Source organism: Apium graveolens, chromosome 5 (assembly GCF_009905375.1).
Source record: "Apium graveolens cultivar Ventura chromosome 5, ASM990537v1, whole genome shotgun sequence".
Classification (NCBI taxonomy): Eukaryota; Viridiplantae; Streptophyta; class Magnoliopsida; order Apiales; family Apiaceae; genus Apium; species Apium graveolens.
The window spans coordinates 213267083-213286243 of record NC_133651.1 but is presented as its reverse complement, the minus strand read 5'-3'; the positions used below and the strand labels follow the sequence as shown (position 1 = coordinate 213286243).

Genomic DNA, 19161 nt, shown 5'->3' with positions numbered 1-19161 from the left:
ATGCATGCAAGGGCAATTAGGTAATCTGATAATTATTAATCTAATTAATTATAAAGAATACATTTTATAAATAAAACCATTACAAGAGTGACATTATAAAATAGCTTAGAATTTTAGAAATTTAATAAAATCAAATTCGAAATTTATAAATAAAAATAATTTTAAAAACTATTTTTCTTAAAGAATAAAAATGCATTTATAACCTATAGAAATAGTAATTAATGCACTTCTTATTTTCTAAACTTCCAAATAATATCATACAAGCATATAATCATGCACCTTAACATAGATTCACATATCACGTATCGTAATGAAATATACTTGATCATAAAATTTTCCTTTTTACTAATATTCATTCTTCGCGTAACCGGCCGCGTCCTGACTAACGGCCCGACGATGAGCGTTTTCAACTACGCTTCACAATCATTCTCTTTATACCAGCTCACACGTCAAACTGTAATATAATATTTATTTAAATATTTCCACTCTCACATAATAACACATAATTACACTTTACTCGCATAATTAATTCGCGAAAATTCTCAGTCGTTACAAAAGTTAACACAATATGCAAAAATATGCTAAGCCAGAAATGGAAGATATACTTTTCCTAAAATGGAAATGACAAATGACAGTTTACTAAAGTTAATAGCATGTCTTATTATATATCGTGTATACCAGCAGTTAACTAAATTATAAAGTTAACACTGATCCTTTGTTAGAAGCAGTGTTCCAGAAATCGGCCGGATCGCCGATAAATCGGCCGATATATCGGCCAGATCAGTGCTACCGATCTAATTAGGGTGAATCGGGGCATAAAACGGTTTTCTAATATCGGGTCAAAATCGAAGAATTAACGGGTCAAAAACGGCGTTCAATATCACTGATATGATGAAAGAAAGAGATGAAGACATATTCGAAAGCGAGAGATAATGATAGAGAGTCACATCGAGCGATGGTAGATGGTGAAGAGCCGATAGAAGTTGAACCACGGAAAGGAAGTAACTTCTTCCGAAACGGCGGGCAGAGATGGGAGAAGAGAGAGAATTGGGATTTTAATTGAGTAGCTAAGATGAGATGAAGTAGATGTTTGGACAAGGGAACTAGAATCTGCTTTTCAATTCTTTCTGTATTTGCGTAAATCATATACATATCTAGTATTATACTCCCATTCTCTCCCTTTCACGGGGAATATACTTTATTTTATTAAATTAAATATATTTATATTTATTTTTATGTAATAAGATAGGTAGGGTCATTGTTCCACAAATTCATTCATGTACGTTTTTTTAGGAAACAATTGTATACTTTAACAAACAAATCTAATATAGTGACAAAATAATAAATCTCTTAATATAAAAAAAACTTTTAAAAGTAAAAGTTTAATATATTTGTGTTTATAATAATAATAATAATAATCTAATTTGATATATATTTTATAAAAATAATATTTAAATATATCCGATTTTTTTCCGATTTTATATACCGATAAATCCCCGATTTCCAATAAATCGCAAATCGGTAGCTCAACCGATCTATCCCGATTTCCGATTTCTATAACACTTGTTAGAAGTAACAATTTGATCAGAAATTCTTGTATTTTCTCTCAAGTAGAAGCTAAACTCTTTATCAACAAAAAACCTAGAAATTTTGTAACAAAACATTCTTAATTTTAATATAAAATTAAGTGAGTTTTGAAAGATCTCTGTTATTCATAGCTGCAAGTTTAATTTCTGTTATAACACATCTAACAACAAGATTTTATTTACTTTGTTCAAAACCAAAACAACATATCAAGAAAAGTATAAAAATACTAAAACACATTCACCCCCTCTGTGTGTAATTCATTATCTAACAAATATCTTGATTAAAACGGTCGAGTTTTAGAATAATGATTTGAATTAGTCTGGAGTGATACCGAAAATTAATATATTAAAATTTGATCTAATATAAATAATGTATTAAATATAGAGCATTTCATTATTTGTTATTAAGTATATTTCTAAAATAAGAAAATTATTGCTAAAAGATTTATTAAATTAGACAATAATTTACACCTTCATTTTGGCCAATTTAATTTTTATCATGATACTTTTCAGAGTATACTTCATTTGTTATTATATTCAATGAGAGCATGTCATTTTATTTTAGTTTTATTATGTTTTACACTCTTATTAGGATTTAAAATATTATAATATTTTTAAAATAATCTATAATTTTGTTGGTCAAGTTTTTTAGAATGTAATATAGTAAATATTTTTAAGTTTTAATTTGTCATTTATTTATATTATAAATTAATTTTAATATGTTTCGATATTAAAAAAATGAGATATTGTTAATATTTTCATATAATACGAATTAGTAGATTATTTATATCAAAAAATTATTAAGATACAAAATTATTATTTTTAATTATTTCTCCAATCCTCGCGGGACTTCCCGTTCGGGAGGGGATCAAAGAGGAAAAGAATCCTCGTCCGGGGTTCGTGGTGAGTCCGAAGTGACCCACTGCATATCCCTATAAAAAAATTCAAATGTTTTTGTTTTAATAATATAATTTTGATTTTTTTAGTAATTAGGGTTATAAACTTTGCAATAAAAATCTAATCTCATAATTCTCCAGATAAGCGGGAATCGAACTCTACGACTAAAAGTAAGTAAGCACTCACCACTTAATTTGTCTAATATGACTTTAACAATATGTATGAAAAGAAAAAGAAACAAGACAGTCCAGTTATGAACTTTATGTCATCACATTTTCATTTATTTAAATTTTACGAGATGTAATCAAATTTATAAAATTTATCGTTATTATTATATAATTGCTATACGTAGGGTTGATCATAAAACCGCACAAACCGCCCGCACCGCCCCACACCGCATCGCAAAATGCGATTTTTAATTTTTTGAGATGCGGTTGCGGTTTGAGTTTTTGACAAACTGCGCATTACGGTGCGGTTTGTGGTTTGTCATTTTTACATTGTGGTTTAAACCGCACCGCGCCGCAATTTCATAAATATAAATATATATAAATTTATTAATAATATATATAGATATATTTATTTGTTATAAATTTATTTTTTGTTTAATAAAATTTTGTGTTATAAATACTAGTTTACATATTACAAATTATCGACAAATTTTTATTAATTATCAAAAAAAATTATCGACAAAAAAAATATATTATTTTAACTTTGTTATTAGCTAAATTTTTATTATATTTGTATGTAAATATTATTTTTTTTGAATAAATAAACCGCAGATACTGCACCACACCACACCGCACCGCGTTGTCGTGATTTGGTTTATGCGGTTTTTAAGGTGATGTGGTGCGAATACGGTTTGGAAATTTGATCAAATCGCATGTCCAGTTTGGTTTACGGTTTGAATAAAAAACTGCACAATCCACGCCGCGATCACTCCCAACTATATAAATATAAGATAAAATAAAAATAAATATTTTTAGTATTTAAAAATTATTTCTATATAAATCAAATTCGTGCAAAATAATATTACGATAGTGGCCTCTCTCTTCGCTCGGGGCTATTTCAAATTTGAGGCGGTACACACAACAAATAGACGGGTGTTCACGTGCATCGGTGTCAATAGTTTGGGAATAGAGGGAGTTGTATACATTAGGTATAAATTATAAAACATGTATAATATATCGATGAAAGGAGTATTAATTAGTTTGGTAAGAGAATTAGAGGAGTTGTACACGTATATTATAATATATCGATCAAAGTAGTATTTTATTTATGTCATTTATTTTTATATACTTTTTTTTAATATCTTATTTAATTTTATATATTTGAAAATTTATCAAAAAAAGTAAAATTTTTATAATATAACAAATAACTATATGAACTACTTTCTTCCGAAACATTATATTTATACATTTAATATTAACCATTATTTTATCAATTTTTCTTATTTTTTCATATAATATTTTACTTTTTCTTAATTTTCGTTCCCGAACCAAATATATACAATTCAACCGCACCGAATGATTATCAGTGAAGGGAGCAGTGATAATTTGAAGTAGTTTTTAGCAATTGGGAGGGTATATTAGACATTTCATCCTGAATCATCATTCAGGCTGAATAGATTAAGGCAATAAACTACCTTTAGCTAGATAACTAGGCAAACTTTTGATAACTAGGCAAACTTTTGTATTAGTGCTATTTTGATCACGTTTGCTCCAAATTTAGGCTAGACGCCTAGACCATAACCAGTAAATTGACCCGTGCTTCTACTTTACAAAATTAATCGAGTTAAAAAAAAGAAAAGAGAAAGGCCTGGTCGTTCTGAAGTCTTTTTTTTTAGTTTTTCTACAGTGCGAATGTGCGATCATTCACTTTTTCCAAATACTCCATTATTGTTCTATTCTTTTGACTTTATTTCATTGAGTAGTAATATTTCATAGACAAAATTCATGTGATTATCAAACCAAGCATTCTTCACCTGTAAGTTTTCCGCTTTCTCCTTGTTATAATTTTAACCCCTGATGTACCAATAATATTATTATTAGTCTATATTTTTAGGAGATGATCTTCTTTGCTTAATTAGCCAACCCCTTCAAATGGGATTGTTGTCCTTTATTTATACTAAGTCCCAAATGGGCTCAATCCTTACAATCTGGGCCTTCTTGGGCTTTACATAATGTATTGTGATTATTCTAACTATAATTCCTTTGGGCCGTCTTGTCCTGGTCCAACATTAGTCCCCCTCCTTGCTTTGCGCGATATCTTTAGATTTGCGTTTTCGTGCTCTCCACCCTTGCGCTTTGAATTCCGAGGTTTTTGTCTTGATACCTGAATAAAGTTAGTGACCGGACAGGATAATGAAATGAAGGGAAAAATTAGTGAAAAAACGAACGAACGAAGCAAAAGAAAAATAAGAAATAACTGTTAATTCGAGATAGGAGTCAAATGTGTGTGTCCGAAAAAAGAAAGGAATTAAACGTAATGCTTTTTTTCTTTTTTTTTTTTGAAGGTATATATCCGCTCATGTGTGTTTTTGAATTTATTTTTCCAGGTTTTTTTTTGTTTTTGCAGGTTTCCAGGCTAACCTCTTCGACTTCCTCTCCAGGTATCTAAAAGGGGATTGCAGCGCGTTCTGGGCTCGCACTGTAAGTCGTCTACTCTCTTTCTCTATTCCTTTTCCTTTTTATCTGCGGGTCGGTCGTGTTTATAGTTTACCGATTTATAATGGCCGACTTTCCTTCGTCGTCGTCGTCGCATAGTGCCACCAACCGGGACCCCGGGAAGCGACCGTTAGAGGAGGGTGACGAGGAGTCTGTTTTGAACTTGGATAATCTAGAGATCCCGGACCTAGGTCAGTGTGGATCTTTTGATTTCTTAGGAAGCGATGAGTTTTTGAGGGGGGTGCCTCCAGGTCCTATGCCCTCTCCACCCTTAAGTCCTCGTACCCTGGAACTTAGGAATAGAACGGTCGAGGAAAGTCTTCGACTAGGTAGGATCGAATTTGAGAGCAAACCTAGTTTAAACTATCTTAGTTATTACATCACCGTCGACCCCCCTGCGAGTAAGTTGGAGAAGTACATCGACCTGTCTAACGGCTATCGTTACCGAGTGCCGACAGCAGATGAGAGGGTTTGGATGATGCCCGAGTTCGGGATGCATGGGGTTGCGATGATAATGTTTCAGTTTGGTCTTCGTTTGCCCATGCATCCGTTCTTCCTGACGATGTATGAGGCTATCGGTTGTGGTTTAGGGCAGCTGACACCAAATTCTGTTGCTCAGTTAAGTGGTTTCGTGGCGCTGTGCTGTGATAAGGGTCGATCACCGACTTTGAAATTGTTTTTCTCTATTTATGGTGTGCGGTACTATGGTGGCCAAGTATATTTCGACTCCCGACATCGACGGATGAAGATTGTTAGTGTTAGGTCATCGAATTCTGGTTATCACTCGCAATGGTTGTACGTTGGGGGTCCTGACTTGGAATTTGTAAAGCCTTGCGGGAAAGTTAGCCAGGGCACGATTGATTATTTAAATAATATGGAGAAGCACGATACTGCCTACCTCGATGAGTTTCATGGGTCGAGGACATGGTATACGCACTTAGATTTGAAGGACTCTGGATTTTTGGGGATGCACGATTGTAAGGGGGATGTATTAATTGTTATTGCCCTTATTTTGCTTATGTACTTAGTTTTTGTACTTGTCATTGTCGGCTCTTGCTTATTTTAATTTTCGTAAGTGCTTATATATAGGATGGCTGACTTATTGTTTTGTTTGTTTCTTTGTAGTGGAAGGCGCCTCACTTAAAAAGGTTTTAGACGGAGGGATTCGAGGAGGAATGGACAAGGCAATGATGTTGTTATTGCAGCGTGCTGCGAGGAGGCCTGCTGATGCGGCCAGGGCTGGACCGTCGGGGGTTCCTCATTCAGTTTCAATTGAATTGCTTGATGACCAGGGAAACAAGGTAATTGAAGACAATGAGAGGGTTGTTTCAGATCTTGTCCGCGTGGAGGGCAACCCTCGAAAGCGGTTTCGGAGGGAGGATGATGAAGTGGCTGTTGGAGGCCGGGGGGTCGGGTTCGAGGGTGTGAACAAAGATGTGGCCACTGCCGGGGAAAGGGTTTATGGGAAGACCGTCGACCCTCGGTCGAAGAAAGAGGTGATGAGGGTCGAGATTCAGCCCACGGAGCGATGGACGGGGGGATCAACTGTGCCCTTGAGGGCACTTAACCTCTTTAACTTACCTCAGGACTTGGTTGCTTATGATGGGAGGAAGCGTGAGGACCTTGTTGACCGATGTAAGAGCCGGGCTGGGAGGGTACGTTCATTCCCTTCTCTTTCTTTTTAATGTGCATGTTTCTTTGTTTTCATGTTCGGTCATGGTCGTTTATAGTCATAGTTGCCGACCCTGTTTTCATGTCCCCCCCCCCTTTTTTTTTTTTTGCAGTTTCTTTCTGATTTTATGCATATACTGGAGGATTACAAGGCTGATGTTGATGGTGAGGCTTGTTCCAAGCTCGAAGCTGAAGTTGCTGCCTTGAAGGGGGAAAAGAAGAAGATTGCGGTGGGTTTTGCGGAACTCGAGCACAGGGTGGCTGATTTGACTAAGGCAAATTCCGCACTGTCGAAAAAGGTTACTGAGATGGAGGCTACAGAGCAGGTGTCGAGTGGGAGGATACAGGAGCTCGAGGGTCGACTGCTCGAGGTGGAAAGGGAGCTTGAAGAGGAAAAAGGCAAGCGCCAAGGCTTGCTTCGACAGGTCGAAGGAATGGATGGCTCCTACAAGTTGATCGTGAAAGAAAATGCGGATTTGAAGACAGAGGTAGAGAAAGCCGTTGAAGATATCGCTGGTGCTCTGGGCGACGGTTATGGACGATGCCTTCGGCGGATGGAAGAGGCTGGTTTTGCCGTCGAGGGTCATGCCTTTGATGACTATCTTCGTGACCTGGCATCGAAGGGTGGTAACGCGTGAAGGCAGGGTATGCCCTGTGATTTTTGTAATCGTATTTGAACATTTTTTAAGTGTTTAAGAGCTTTATTGGTACCAACATCATGGAAGTCCCAGAACTTGAGAAGTGTAGTAATCACTGTGGTCCTGGATTTGTAAGAAGCATAAGGTATGCGATCCATTGTTTAAACTTATTTCTATGATGTAAGCAGTTACGTATTGGCTGGTTTTGCTATCTATTTGTCTCGAGTTTGAAACATTAAGTCGTTTGTTAGCTTCGTAGTCGAGTGTTTACATTATGAGAGAGATTTTATTGCCCAGACCGTCGTCGTGAAGTGGTTGTATAAACACTTGTTTAGAAATGAATGATTATTTTTAGTTAAGGAGCGAAGGAAGTGAAAGTCTGTGCTTTTTCCAAGTTAAAGAAATTTGTTCATCATAACCTCGTAGCGACCCCTATTATATCGAGGGTTTGTTTTTGAAATGGCATTTTACTGCCTCAAGATAACAAGTTACAACTGAGATTAAATTACTGATAGAACTTTTTGAGGTGAATTCCATTCCAAGCATTTTTGATGGGTTTCCCGTCGAGGTGCGCAAGCTCATAGGTCCCCGAGCTTACAAGTCTCGAGATCCGATAAGGGCCTTCCCAAGCTGGTTTGAATTTTCCTGAGACAGTGGGTTGTGACGCTGCGGAATCTCTTAAGACAAGGTCGTTAACCTTGAAGTCTTTGGGTTTGACTTTTTTGTTGAAGTACCTTGCAGTTTTTTCTTGTTGGGCAACCATCCGCATTCGGGCTTCTTCCCTTGTTTCTTCTAACAGATCATTGTGAAGGCGGAGTCCGACGAGAGATAGAGCGGGATCGAATACGTCGATCCGTGGTGAGCTGAGACTTATCTCGACAGGTATGACAGCGTCGACTCCATATGCAAGTCGGAAGGGAGTTTCGCCCGTCGCACTTCGGGGAGTCGTCCTATACGACCACAATACATTCGGTAGTTCGTCGACCCAACATCGGGGTACTTCTTCAATTCTTTTCTTCAGGCCTTGTAGGATGGTTCTATTTGTTACCTCTGCTAGTTCATTTGCTTGGGGGTATGCTACAGATGCTTTGATGTGCTGGACTTTTAATTCGAGCAGAGCCTCCTCAAATTGCTTTCCTACAAACTGAGTGCCGTTATCAGAAACTAAGATTCTGGGGATCCCAAAGCGAAAGACGATGTATTCCATAAAGAATTCTATCATCTCTTTTTCTCGTATTTTAGCAAGTGGCTTTGCTTCGACCCATTTGGTTGCGTAATCCACCGCGACTACGATGTATTGGCACTGATTCTTGGATTTTGGAAAGGGACCCACAATGTCTATTCCCCATTGGAAAAAGGGGCATGGGCTGAGAATAGAGTTCAGCTCAGTTGTGGGTCGACGGTTTACATTTCCGTGCAGCTGACATGCTTGACATTTCTTGACATAATCTTCACAATCTTTCCGGATTGTAGGCCAGAACAGGCCTTGTCGGATAACTTTGAGGGCTAATGTTTTTCCTCCTAGGTGTTCTCCACAGATTCCCGTATGTATTTCCACGATCGCTTGGAGAGCCTCTTCTGGAGACAAGCAACGGAGCAGAGGCTCAGAGAGGGCACGTCGGTATAACTCCGAACCCACAACACAGTAGTTCCTGGCTTTGAACATGAGAGTGCGGGCTTCGGACTTATGCTCAGGCAACTTGTTGTCAATAATGTACTCAAGGAAGGGTTGGCGCCAATCGAACCTAGCCTGGATTTGATTGACTGATATTTCGTCGATAGAGGGGGTTTCCAAAATGTCGACGTATGTTGGGCTGAGATTAGTGGGGAGACTGGAAGAGGCTAGTTTGGCTAGAGAGTCTGCCCACTGGTTTTCCTCCCTGTCGACGTTTGACATTTTCCATGAAGGGAATTTGCTAAGAAGCTCTTGTGTTCTTGTTAAATATCGGGCCATCCTTTCATTATGCGTCTTAAATTCGCCACTTATTTGTTTGCAAACCAACTGAGAATCCCCAAATATGTCAATGACCTCTGCTTCGAGATCGGATGCGAGTTTTAGACCGGCAATGAGTGCCTCGTACTCGGCCACGTTGTTTGTGGCGGAGAACCCGAACTTGAGAGCCTGCTGAATTTTGAATCCTCCTGGGCTGATTAATATGACCTTTGCTCCTCTAGAGCCGGACGTCGAGGAACCATCAACGAACAGAAGCCACGGACGAGACTGGTCCTCTTCAGGTTTGTGCGTCTTGGATTGGAACTGGCATTCGGTGACGAAATCTGAGAGAACTTGGGCCTTGATCGCCGTTCGAGGTTTATACTCGATGTAGAACTGGCTTAACTCGATGGTCCAAGCTGCGAGCCTGCCTGTTATGTCGGGCTTGTGCAGGATTCTTTTCAGAGGAAGATTGGTCAGGACATGGATTTCTCTCGCTTGAAAATAATGGCGTAGCTTACGACTCGCGACAACGAGAGCGTATACGAGTTTCTCGACTTGAGGGTACCTTGTTTCCGCGTCTCGTAGTGAGTGGCTGATGTAATATACAGGAATATCTTTTCCCTCATCGACACGGACCAATACTGCCGCGACTGTTTCGTCGGAAGCTGAGAGATATACCCGTAGCGGCTCACCTGTTAAGGGTCGTGTTAAAACTGGAGGATTTGTCAAAAACATCTTTAGCTCCGTGAAGTTCTTTTCACAGTCTTCGTTCCATTCAAACTGCGATGATCTGGAAGCTTTTTTCATTGCAGAGAAAAACGGGAGGCATCTCTTTGAAGATTGAGGAATGAACCTTCGAAGTGCGGCTATACACCCTGTGAGTTTTTGTAAGTCTTTAATGGATCTTGGTTTGCTCATTTCTAGGATGGCTTTTGTCTGAGCTGGATCGGCCTCGATGCCTTTCTGGGTAACAAGGAATCCCAAAAATTTACCTGCAGTAAGGCCGAATGAACACTTTGCCGGGTTCAGTCGCATGTTATTTGCCCTTGCATTGGTGAACGTTTCTCGAAGGTCTGTCACGTGGTCGGAGGTAGCTTTTGACTTTGTGATCATGTCATCGACGTATATTAGCATGTTTTTTCCTATCTGCGAAGAGAATATTTTATCCATTATCTGCTGAAAAGTAGCACCCGCGTTGATTAATCCGAAGGACATTACTTTGTATCCAAAGACCCCTCTATGAGTGATGAAAGCAGTTTGTTGCCAGTCATGGGAATCCATCTTAATTTGATTATACCCCGAAAAGGCGTCCATAAAGGACAGGAGTTCGTTTCCCGCTGTGGCGTCGATGAGTTGGTCGATATTGGGCAAAGGGTAAAAATCTTTAGGGCACGCCCTATTCACATCTGAATAATCAATGCACATTCTCCACTTCCCATTGCTTTTCTTAACCAGAACTACGTTTGATATCCACGTGGGGAATTGCACGGGCTCGATGAAACCGGCGTCGAGGAGCCTGTCGACCTCTTGGTCGATGGCTGCTCTTTTCTCGGCCGAGAATATACGTTGTTTCTGGCGCACAGGCCTGGTGTCTTTACTGATGTGCAGCGAATGTCGAGCAGTGGTCTCTGGGATGCCAGGCATGTCTCTCGGGACCCAAGCGAAAATGTCGGAGAATTCCCGAATGAGGTTTGTGATATCTCTTTTGAGATCTGATGAGAGGTTTTTGCCAATTCTTGTTGTTTTATCTGGGTTTCCTTCAAATACTTCTATATCTTCTGTTTCTTCGAGAGGGGAGCATGAATTGCTTGTGGATGAGTCAACCAATTCTCTTGGGTCGATATCTAGTACTTGATTGACTTCTAGCTCTTCCTCTGTCTTTTTTCTTGGAGAAACGGTGGTTAGATAGCATTGTCTTGCTGTTACTTGATCACCAATCATTTCTCCCACGCCGAAATCTGTGGGAAACTTCATTTTCAAGTGGGAGATAGATGTTATAGCTCGGAGTGCGGTGATCGTTGTTCGTCCCAAAATGGCGTTGAAGCTTGAGGAAGCGCTAATCACATGGAATTTGACCATTTTCCAAATCTGACAGGGAGGGGAACCGAAAAGCACTGGCATATCGATGGTTCCTACAACGTGAACCTCATTGCCTGTGAACCCGTATAGCGGGGTTCGGGAGTTTTCGAGTCTTCGATCTCCTATGTCCATTCGGGAAAAAGCATGGTGATATAACACGTCGACGGAGCTACCATTATCGACCAACATTTTCTTAACCGTATTGTTTCCCACACGTGTTGTGATGACGAGAGCATCTTGATGACCTTCGATGAGACCGGGACGATAATCGTCATCAGAGAAAGAGATGACGGGGGAGGGATTCACTCGAGGGCGTTTAGCTGTCGAGGGATTGACATTAAAGACTTCTCGAGCATAAATCTTGCGAGAGTTGTGGGAGAGACCCCCGGCGGCTACGCCGCCAAAAATAACGTCGATTACACGGTCGTTTTCGCCTCGATGCTGACGTCTGGGTTCATCATCGTGTTGCACATAGTGGACTAGTTGCCCTCGACGAATTTTTCCTTCGATGAGATTGCTAAGTTGAAAACATTGCTCTGTTGTATGGCCGGTGTCTTCATGATATTCACAATATCTGGAGCTTGGGGGTCTTCCTGGTTTCATGGGTCTTGGAGGGCGATAGTCCGGTTCCGTTTTTAACACCGCCAAAATTGTCGTTTTCTCAGTATTGAGTTTCGTGAACTCTTTTTCAGATCGATTGTGGGGTTGCCAATCCCTTTCTCTTCTATCCCTCGGGGGGAGGTCCGATGTGCGAGGCGGGGGCGACCTACGTCGCTCTCGGCGCCTTTCCCTCGCAGGGGATCGTGGACCGTAGCTTCGGCGTCGTTCGTACTTTGACGACCTCCGTGGAGATTGTATACAGCTTACCGCTTCTTGAAGCATCATGCGGTGTTCTATAATCTGGAACGCAGCCTGTAGTGTTTTCGGCCTTTTTTCAAAGATCTCTGCTAAAAGGAGGCCATGCCTAGACTTATCGATGCCCGCTGTCAGGAAATTGACAGCCATCTGTTCTATTAAGTCTGGAATTTCTGCTATCTCTTCCCTGAACCGGGTTAGAAAACTCCTGAGACTTTCGCCGAAGCGTTGATGCATTGTCATCAAGGATGCAGTAACTTTGATTCCTTTGTAGTTGCTGGAAAATCGGGCTTGAAACTTGCTTTTCAAAGTTGTCCACGAGTCGATTGACCGAGGTGGCAAGTTACTGTACCATCGGAGAGCCGTGCCTTGAAGGCAAGTGGAGAAGAACTGACACCTAGCGATCTCCGAGTGGCCGAAGAAAGCCATGCGACCGTCAAATGTATTTAGAAATGCTAACGGGTCCGAGGATCCGTCAAAATGATCGAGAGCAGGCGTTTTCAACGTCCTGTCGATGCGCGCCTTCTCAAGCACTAATGATAGGGGGCTCTCAGAAACGGTTTCAAACCCTGCCTGATTTCTCATCAAGGTACGCATCTGGGCGATTTCTTCCTGCATTTTAGCGAACTCCTCGTGAGATATAGATTCTGTGGATTCTGTCTGATGTGAGACATCGGCAGATGACACTGTCCTCTGTCGACGTTCGCGAGGTTGCGAATATGTTGACTCCGCCGAGGGCTCATATTCGTACTCCGCATCATCCTCATCATAAAATTCATCATCTTGTCCTTCATTTTGAATTGTAGTTTGTTGGAGCTCTCGACGGAGACGGTGAATCTCACGTTTTCGCTCAAGTTTAGCCTGCAATCTCTGAGCTTCGCGCTCTAGAAACTCGAGTTCTTCATCTGAATCAAGGGAATCTTTTGGATTTCCTTGGTTTTGGGCTTTTAGCCTTTCTTTCTTTTCCAAATGTAGCCGAACGTCGCTCGAGAGAACTTTTTTTCCTTTAGATGTTTGAACTCTAAAACGCTGGTCTGACACAGCTTTTCTTTTTCTGTCCCTTTGGAGAGAGTCCTTCAATCCTAGAAATTGATCTTCTGGAGGAGCCTCAGGTGGAGGGAACAAACACTTCGGCTTCAATGCCGGTTGTTTTGGAAGCTCGCGATCGTCGTGGGTCGAGGGGTCGGCGGCAACTTCTGCCGTCAACTTCTTTACCTGAGTTGGTCCGGCGGTTCCCGGATCAAGCTCTTCTACAATCATCTTCTGGTTGGATCTTGTTAAAGCAAAGCTCCTTCTAGCGCCAAATGATGTACCAATAATATTATTATTAGTCTATATTTTTAGGAGATGATCTTCTTTACTTAATTAGCCAACCCCTTCAAATGGGATTGTTGTCCTTTATTTATACTAAGTCCCAAATGGGCTCAATCCTTACAATCTGGGCCTTCTTGGGCTTTACATAATGTATTGTGATTATTCTAACTATAATTTCTTTGGGCCGTCTTGTCCTGGTCCAACAACCCCATTAAAGCATTATACAAACATTTCTATATGTGCATGTTCATTAATCATTAGTCTGTCTAGCTTTCTGAATCTTGATTACTTATTGTGTTCCATAACACAAATTTGATGTGTGCTTTCTGAGAAGTTATGGTAAAAGTTGCTAATTAATTTTGCAATGACAAGTTGACTAGGATGTGTTTAATTTATCTAAGTTGCGAATCGAGGTTTTAGTAACATATTGTCTTTAAGTTTTGAAGTTATCAAGAGCAAAGAAGAAGGAAAGATGTTTGGTTTCTTTTTCTCAGTTGTTAAAAAAATATATGTTTTCTTTCAAATGGTTGTCGGTAATCGCCATCAGTCGTTACCATCAACGAAAAGAGACCTTAAGAATGATCATAATACATTTTCATTTTCAAGAATCAATTCACCTAGTTCTGTTCCCAGTGCTCAAACTGCTACCACTGATCAGTCTCAAAACTTGCCCCCTTCTTTCAATTTTACCAAAAAATCAAACACCCATTCCTCGCTTTGCAATCAACCGAAAGATAACCTACCAAGAGTTACTGTCAGAGTTGATTCAGGAGTTCATCCTAAGATAGCACCAAATGTACACACTAAACCTCATACAGTCTCTCCTTTGTCAACTTGTTCATCTTCCAAACTTCCATATAAAGCGGAAGATGTATCAGGTTCATCATCTTCCATGTCTTCTTCCACATTAGCTGGAATCTCGGGATCCACCCAATCTCCTTCAGTGTCCAATAAGCCTATTCTGTCTCGTGCTGCACCTGACCAGTTATCACACCTGACAAGGACTAAGTATAGTATTGTGGAGGAGGGTTCAACTCCTCTTTATGTGATTCCAGAAGATATCAAAGGTATGATCAAACAAGATATTGTGCCGCGAGTTCTAAAGAAACCTTTGTCTCCAGAAACGTACAAGGATTTCTTTGCAGCATTGCTTTATGCCGAGGACTATTACCTCGAGGTACTTCAATGTATATACAAATGATGTTGCTTGCTAATAAATACAATATTTTGTGCCACACATCTGCTTTCTGTTTCTTAAGGAAACCACTTGTAGAGTAACAATGATATTTGACAGTAAATTGAAATTGATGCATATCTCGCATTGTTGTCCCAGTGACCATCTGAGCTCCCAAAGCGTGCTTGTGTTTAGTATTGTAATAGAATGAGATCAGTTAAGACATTAACTAGTCTTTGACTACGCTAGTAAAACCTAGAGGCCTAATTTGACAACAGGTAGCAACTTTTCATCTGCTGCAAGTTGTAGTACATTAGCATGGGATAATATTTTGGTTATATTATATGTAGTTATTAGAGACTGAATCTGTAATTAGGTGTATCAATATGCGTCCTACAGGGCTGTAGTATTGCGTGAAAATGCTGTTTTCTAGAGTCGTTAAACCAATCTTGACTTATTAGTTAGTAGCTGTCAAGAACGTGGTACCTCTTAACATTTCATTTCCTGTACAGATGCTTTTTGCCTATATTCTTGCTCAAGTATGAAAGTGTCTTTATAGCTGCACATACGGGAATAACTTGATGTAGTTCAGTTTATTTCTTTTGCATTCTTCTCCATTATATAACTTGTTAAAATATGAACAGAAATGGGATAAGTTTGAGATGAAGAATGTCATTCTGAAGCTTCAAGAAGCAGAAATACATGGCCAGAAAGGCAAATCCAAACACTGTAACAATGATAAAAAAGATGATAAAGTTTTTGTGGAATTCGAGGTAGATGCCATTCCTGAGAAGCGACCATTTCTTCTATCTCGGGACTTTGCCTCTGTAAGGCCCTCTGGCAGAAAAGTTGATCCATTTCAGGTCAGAATTTCATACCTTAAAGCAAGTTTTTTTTCGGCAGATAAAGCATATTCATACATTACGCTTCACATGATAAGGTTCAAAAGTTTCACTCTTTCCATATGCTTCCTCTTTTATGTTATGTTATCATATTCTGCTTGCTTTTTAGATATCATTCTCATCATCTTATAACATTTCATGACTTCCTAGCCACAACAATTAGCAGAATTCAAAATTCCAGACATAAACAAAAGTTACAAGCTATTGGCAACCTTACAAATTTACCTATTGTCCTATCATGCCTCGTAGTCGTAGATACCATACAAAAGCTATATTCATCAAGGATCATCAAGTTTAAATATAGGTTTTAGGTTTTCAACACAAATCATAATATGTCATAGCAGGGGCGGATCCAAAAATAATTTTTAGGTGATGGGGGGAGGCACCAAGTAATTTATGGGAAGTACTCTTGTATTTTATTATTTTGTGTGGGGGCACCTCTATAATTGTGAAAATTTTAATGGTGAAGAAGTAACATATATCACCATTAAAAGTTTCAATTTTAGCCTTTTCAGTATTCGTATGTGTCAGCTTGGTAGGACAAAGGAGGGAAACATGCTTACATGATAGCCATGTTTGAACCCTTCTTCCTTGTACCAGCTTGAATGATTGAGGATACTTTGTTTGGCAAATCTTATGTTTTAATCAAGGAACTTTCTCTGCATGTGCACTGTTTCTTCAATTAGAATGTGACTGTTTAATTACATCACATATGGAATGTACGGAATACAGTTTAAAATAACTAAACAATTTATCAAGTGAGTTGTTATGAATTATAACTAATTTAGTTGAACCTTAAACAGGGCATTATCTTCCGAGTGGTGAAAAGTAATGTTGTGCTGGTTGAATTTGGGGATGATTTTCATGCTCAGCATTACTCTTCCTGCAAATACGATGTTAAGTTCTCATTCAACAGAGCATGTTTAAAGAGGGCTCATCAAGCAATTGCAGCAGCATCTGATATGTTGTTCACAAAGTTCCTCTTTCCCAACTGCAGACCTAGATATAGCTCTTACTACTCAACTGCTATTAATCGAATTGTAAACTGCGACGAGTCACATGCTTATCTTGTAGAAGGCTCATTATCAGTAACTAGAGACAAACAATTGTCAAGAACTGGAACAGTGGTTCGAGATGCTGTAGTCCGATTATGTAAGGCCTCTTCACTTAACAGAATTCTTATATGTGCGCCTTTAAACAGCACATGTGATGTATTTATGAGAAGCCTACGAAAGGAAGTTGGTGATTCTAACATATTTCGAGCCAATGCTGCCTTCAGAGAGTTAGATGGTGTACCTATTGACATCCTCCCGTTTTGCCCTTATAAAGAGAAAGAGGAAGTCTTTACTTGTCCACCTCTTTCACAACTTCTGAATTTCAATGTTATTCTATCGACTTTCATGAGTAGCTATAGGCTCCATAGTCAAGGTATAGAAGGTGGACATTTTACTCACATAATTCTGGTTGATGCTAGCTCTGCAATTGAACCAGAGATCATGGTGCCTTTGACAAACCTCACAAGTGTATCAACAAAGGTGGTGGTAACTGGTTCTCCTGGAAACCAGTCGGGGTGGGTTCGTTCAAACATTGCAAGGCAAAATGGACTGAGGACTTCATATTTCGAGAGACTTAGGAAGAGCAAATTCTACAAGGATCTTAATCCAGAGTATATAACACAAGTAGAAGCTGATTCTAGTTTGCCAGCTACATCAAACTTTAGGTAAGCTTTCTTTTCTTGATTTGTGCCACTTGTATCAGCAGTGTACTTGGCGTGTATTTTGTCCGCCTTTCCTGATCGGCAACTATCTGAAAACTGAAAGACACTTGCAAGTTCTTTATAGCTTGTAAAAGTAAACATTTTTCTTATGCCTCAACTTTGTAAATATTTTTCTCATCAGGAACATGGTCATGGGCCTGTTGTCCTCATGGAGGAGTAATTACTGAAGTAGTAATGCTCTAAATTTCAGTTTGTGAATGAACCAATACTTGCAAGTTTTTTATCCGGTGACATGCATGGGTATTTTTTAATATTTACTTTTTTAGTATTTTTATTTTTGGTATATTTATTTATTTTATTAATTAAAATAATTTATATAATAAATATTCTTGTTAAAATTTATTTTAAAGTATGTACGCTCATATTTAAATTAAAAAATCATGCGTGATTTAGTTAAAATATAAAATGAAAGATTGAAATCCAAAAATTTAAATATAGTGAATACATAAATTTTGTTTTACAGTCCATTATACCGACAACTTATTATTCATTTTATCTCTAATTTTGTTTTAGGGCATATATCCCAGTCGACACTAATTTTATTTTTGCCCCTTAGGCTAATTATACACCAATGAAAAGGATATTTAGTTTCATTTTTATTTTGTTGCCAAGGTGTGTAATATCATTAATTTCATTTCAATCAGCTAGGCATGGTGTTAACGAGGTCGGTGAAGCATATCTTCCATTCAGTGTTATATTTGCAAGAAAAGATGTGATCGTAGGTTGCAGGTGGGTTGAGACATAATTGCTGCTAGGGAAATAAAGGGTTTGGGCCTATCAGCTTTTAGAGGGATCGCAGACTTTAATAAGTCCCTTAGAGTCCTTGCATCACGACCAGCTCTTATACAATTCCAAAACATTCTTTTCATAGGCATACTAACTACTTAAGGTATACTGCTCTAAGCCTATCTTTTCTTTTCCTTGCTCGTTGACAACCTTGCTACGTTGAAATTTTCTTAAGCTTGGCAGACTAGCTTCTAACTTCCTTAATAGAGCGATTACTTAAATAGAGTGTTATCCTCTTTTTCGGAGAATCGGGTATGATGGATGTCTTGTATTTGAGGTAACCTCATCCGTTTGTATAATTAGTATTATATAATTAGTATTGGAAGGAAGAGTTGAGTCTTCTTATCCTATTTTAGGTCCAGAACCGTAGCCCAGGCCTCTTAATCTGGTGGTTGGCAATTTGCCTTGGTCATCGAGGAAAACAAATCATATCAACCTTTGAGAAAAACCCACATTCTTCTCCCTAAGAAATCCTTTGTTAGTAGTCGAAGTCTTCGAATTGGGAATTGTTTAATGAATCTTTGTCTGTGATCTTCTCGGATCAGCTGGAGGAAGGGCGACCCCTTCTTTGTATCAGGCCAGTGGGTTTGTAGCCTCGCCTAAATGGTGGAGTAGCATTTGGGATAATAGAATGACAAGCTCAATATGCTTTCTTTCCTAGACCCTTCCTTCTAAATGGGGAGTACTGTTAGGTATTCAGCAGCTTACATGGCACGTTGGTCTTTTCATAGGTGTCATAGGATGTGCTTATTCTTTCTATTGTAGTATTCTCTACAATAATAGCATATACCACTTTGAAGGTGAATCCAGACAATGTGTACTCATTAGTGGACTTTTGGATTTCTAGTACAGGGACACTTTGCTTCTTGGGGAGGAAGCATGG

The 19161-nt window shown here is 39.0% G+C and overlaps 1 protein-coding gene across 3 annotated transcripts; it reads left to right on the top strand.

The window, feature by feature from the left end:
• The first annotated feature begins 4373 nt into the window (after positions 1–4373).
• Positions 4374–18535, top strand: LOC141724795 (putative RNA helicase SDE3). Of its 3 annotated transcripts, XM_074527064.1 has the most exons (5): positions 4374–4466; positions 14086–14816; positions 15458–15676; positions 16519–17435; positions 17614–17722. In XM_074527064.1, the coding sequence occupies exons 2-5, from the start codon at positions 14112–14114 to the stop codon at positions 17657–17659; spliced, it is 1887 nt and encodes a 628-aa protein (XP_074383165.1). In that variant the 5' UTR covers positions 4374–4466; positions 14086–14111; the 3' UTR covers positions 17660–17722. The 3 variants fall into 3 exon arrangements, with proteins under 3 accessions (XP_074383165.1, XP_074383166.1, XP_074383164.1); XM_074527065.1 differs by lacking the exons at positions 4374–4466; positions 17614–17722 and adding an exon at positions 18137–18535 and having other exon boundaries at positions 13850–14816; XM_074527063.1 differs by lacking the exon at positions 4374–4466 and having other exon boundaries at positions 13850–14816.
• The last annotated feature ends 626 nt before the right edge of the window (positions 18536–19161 follow it).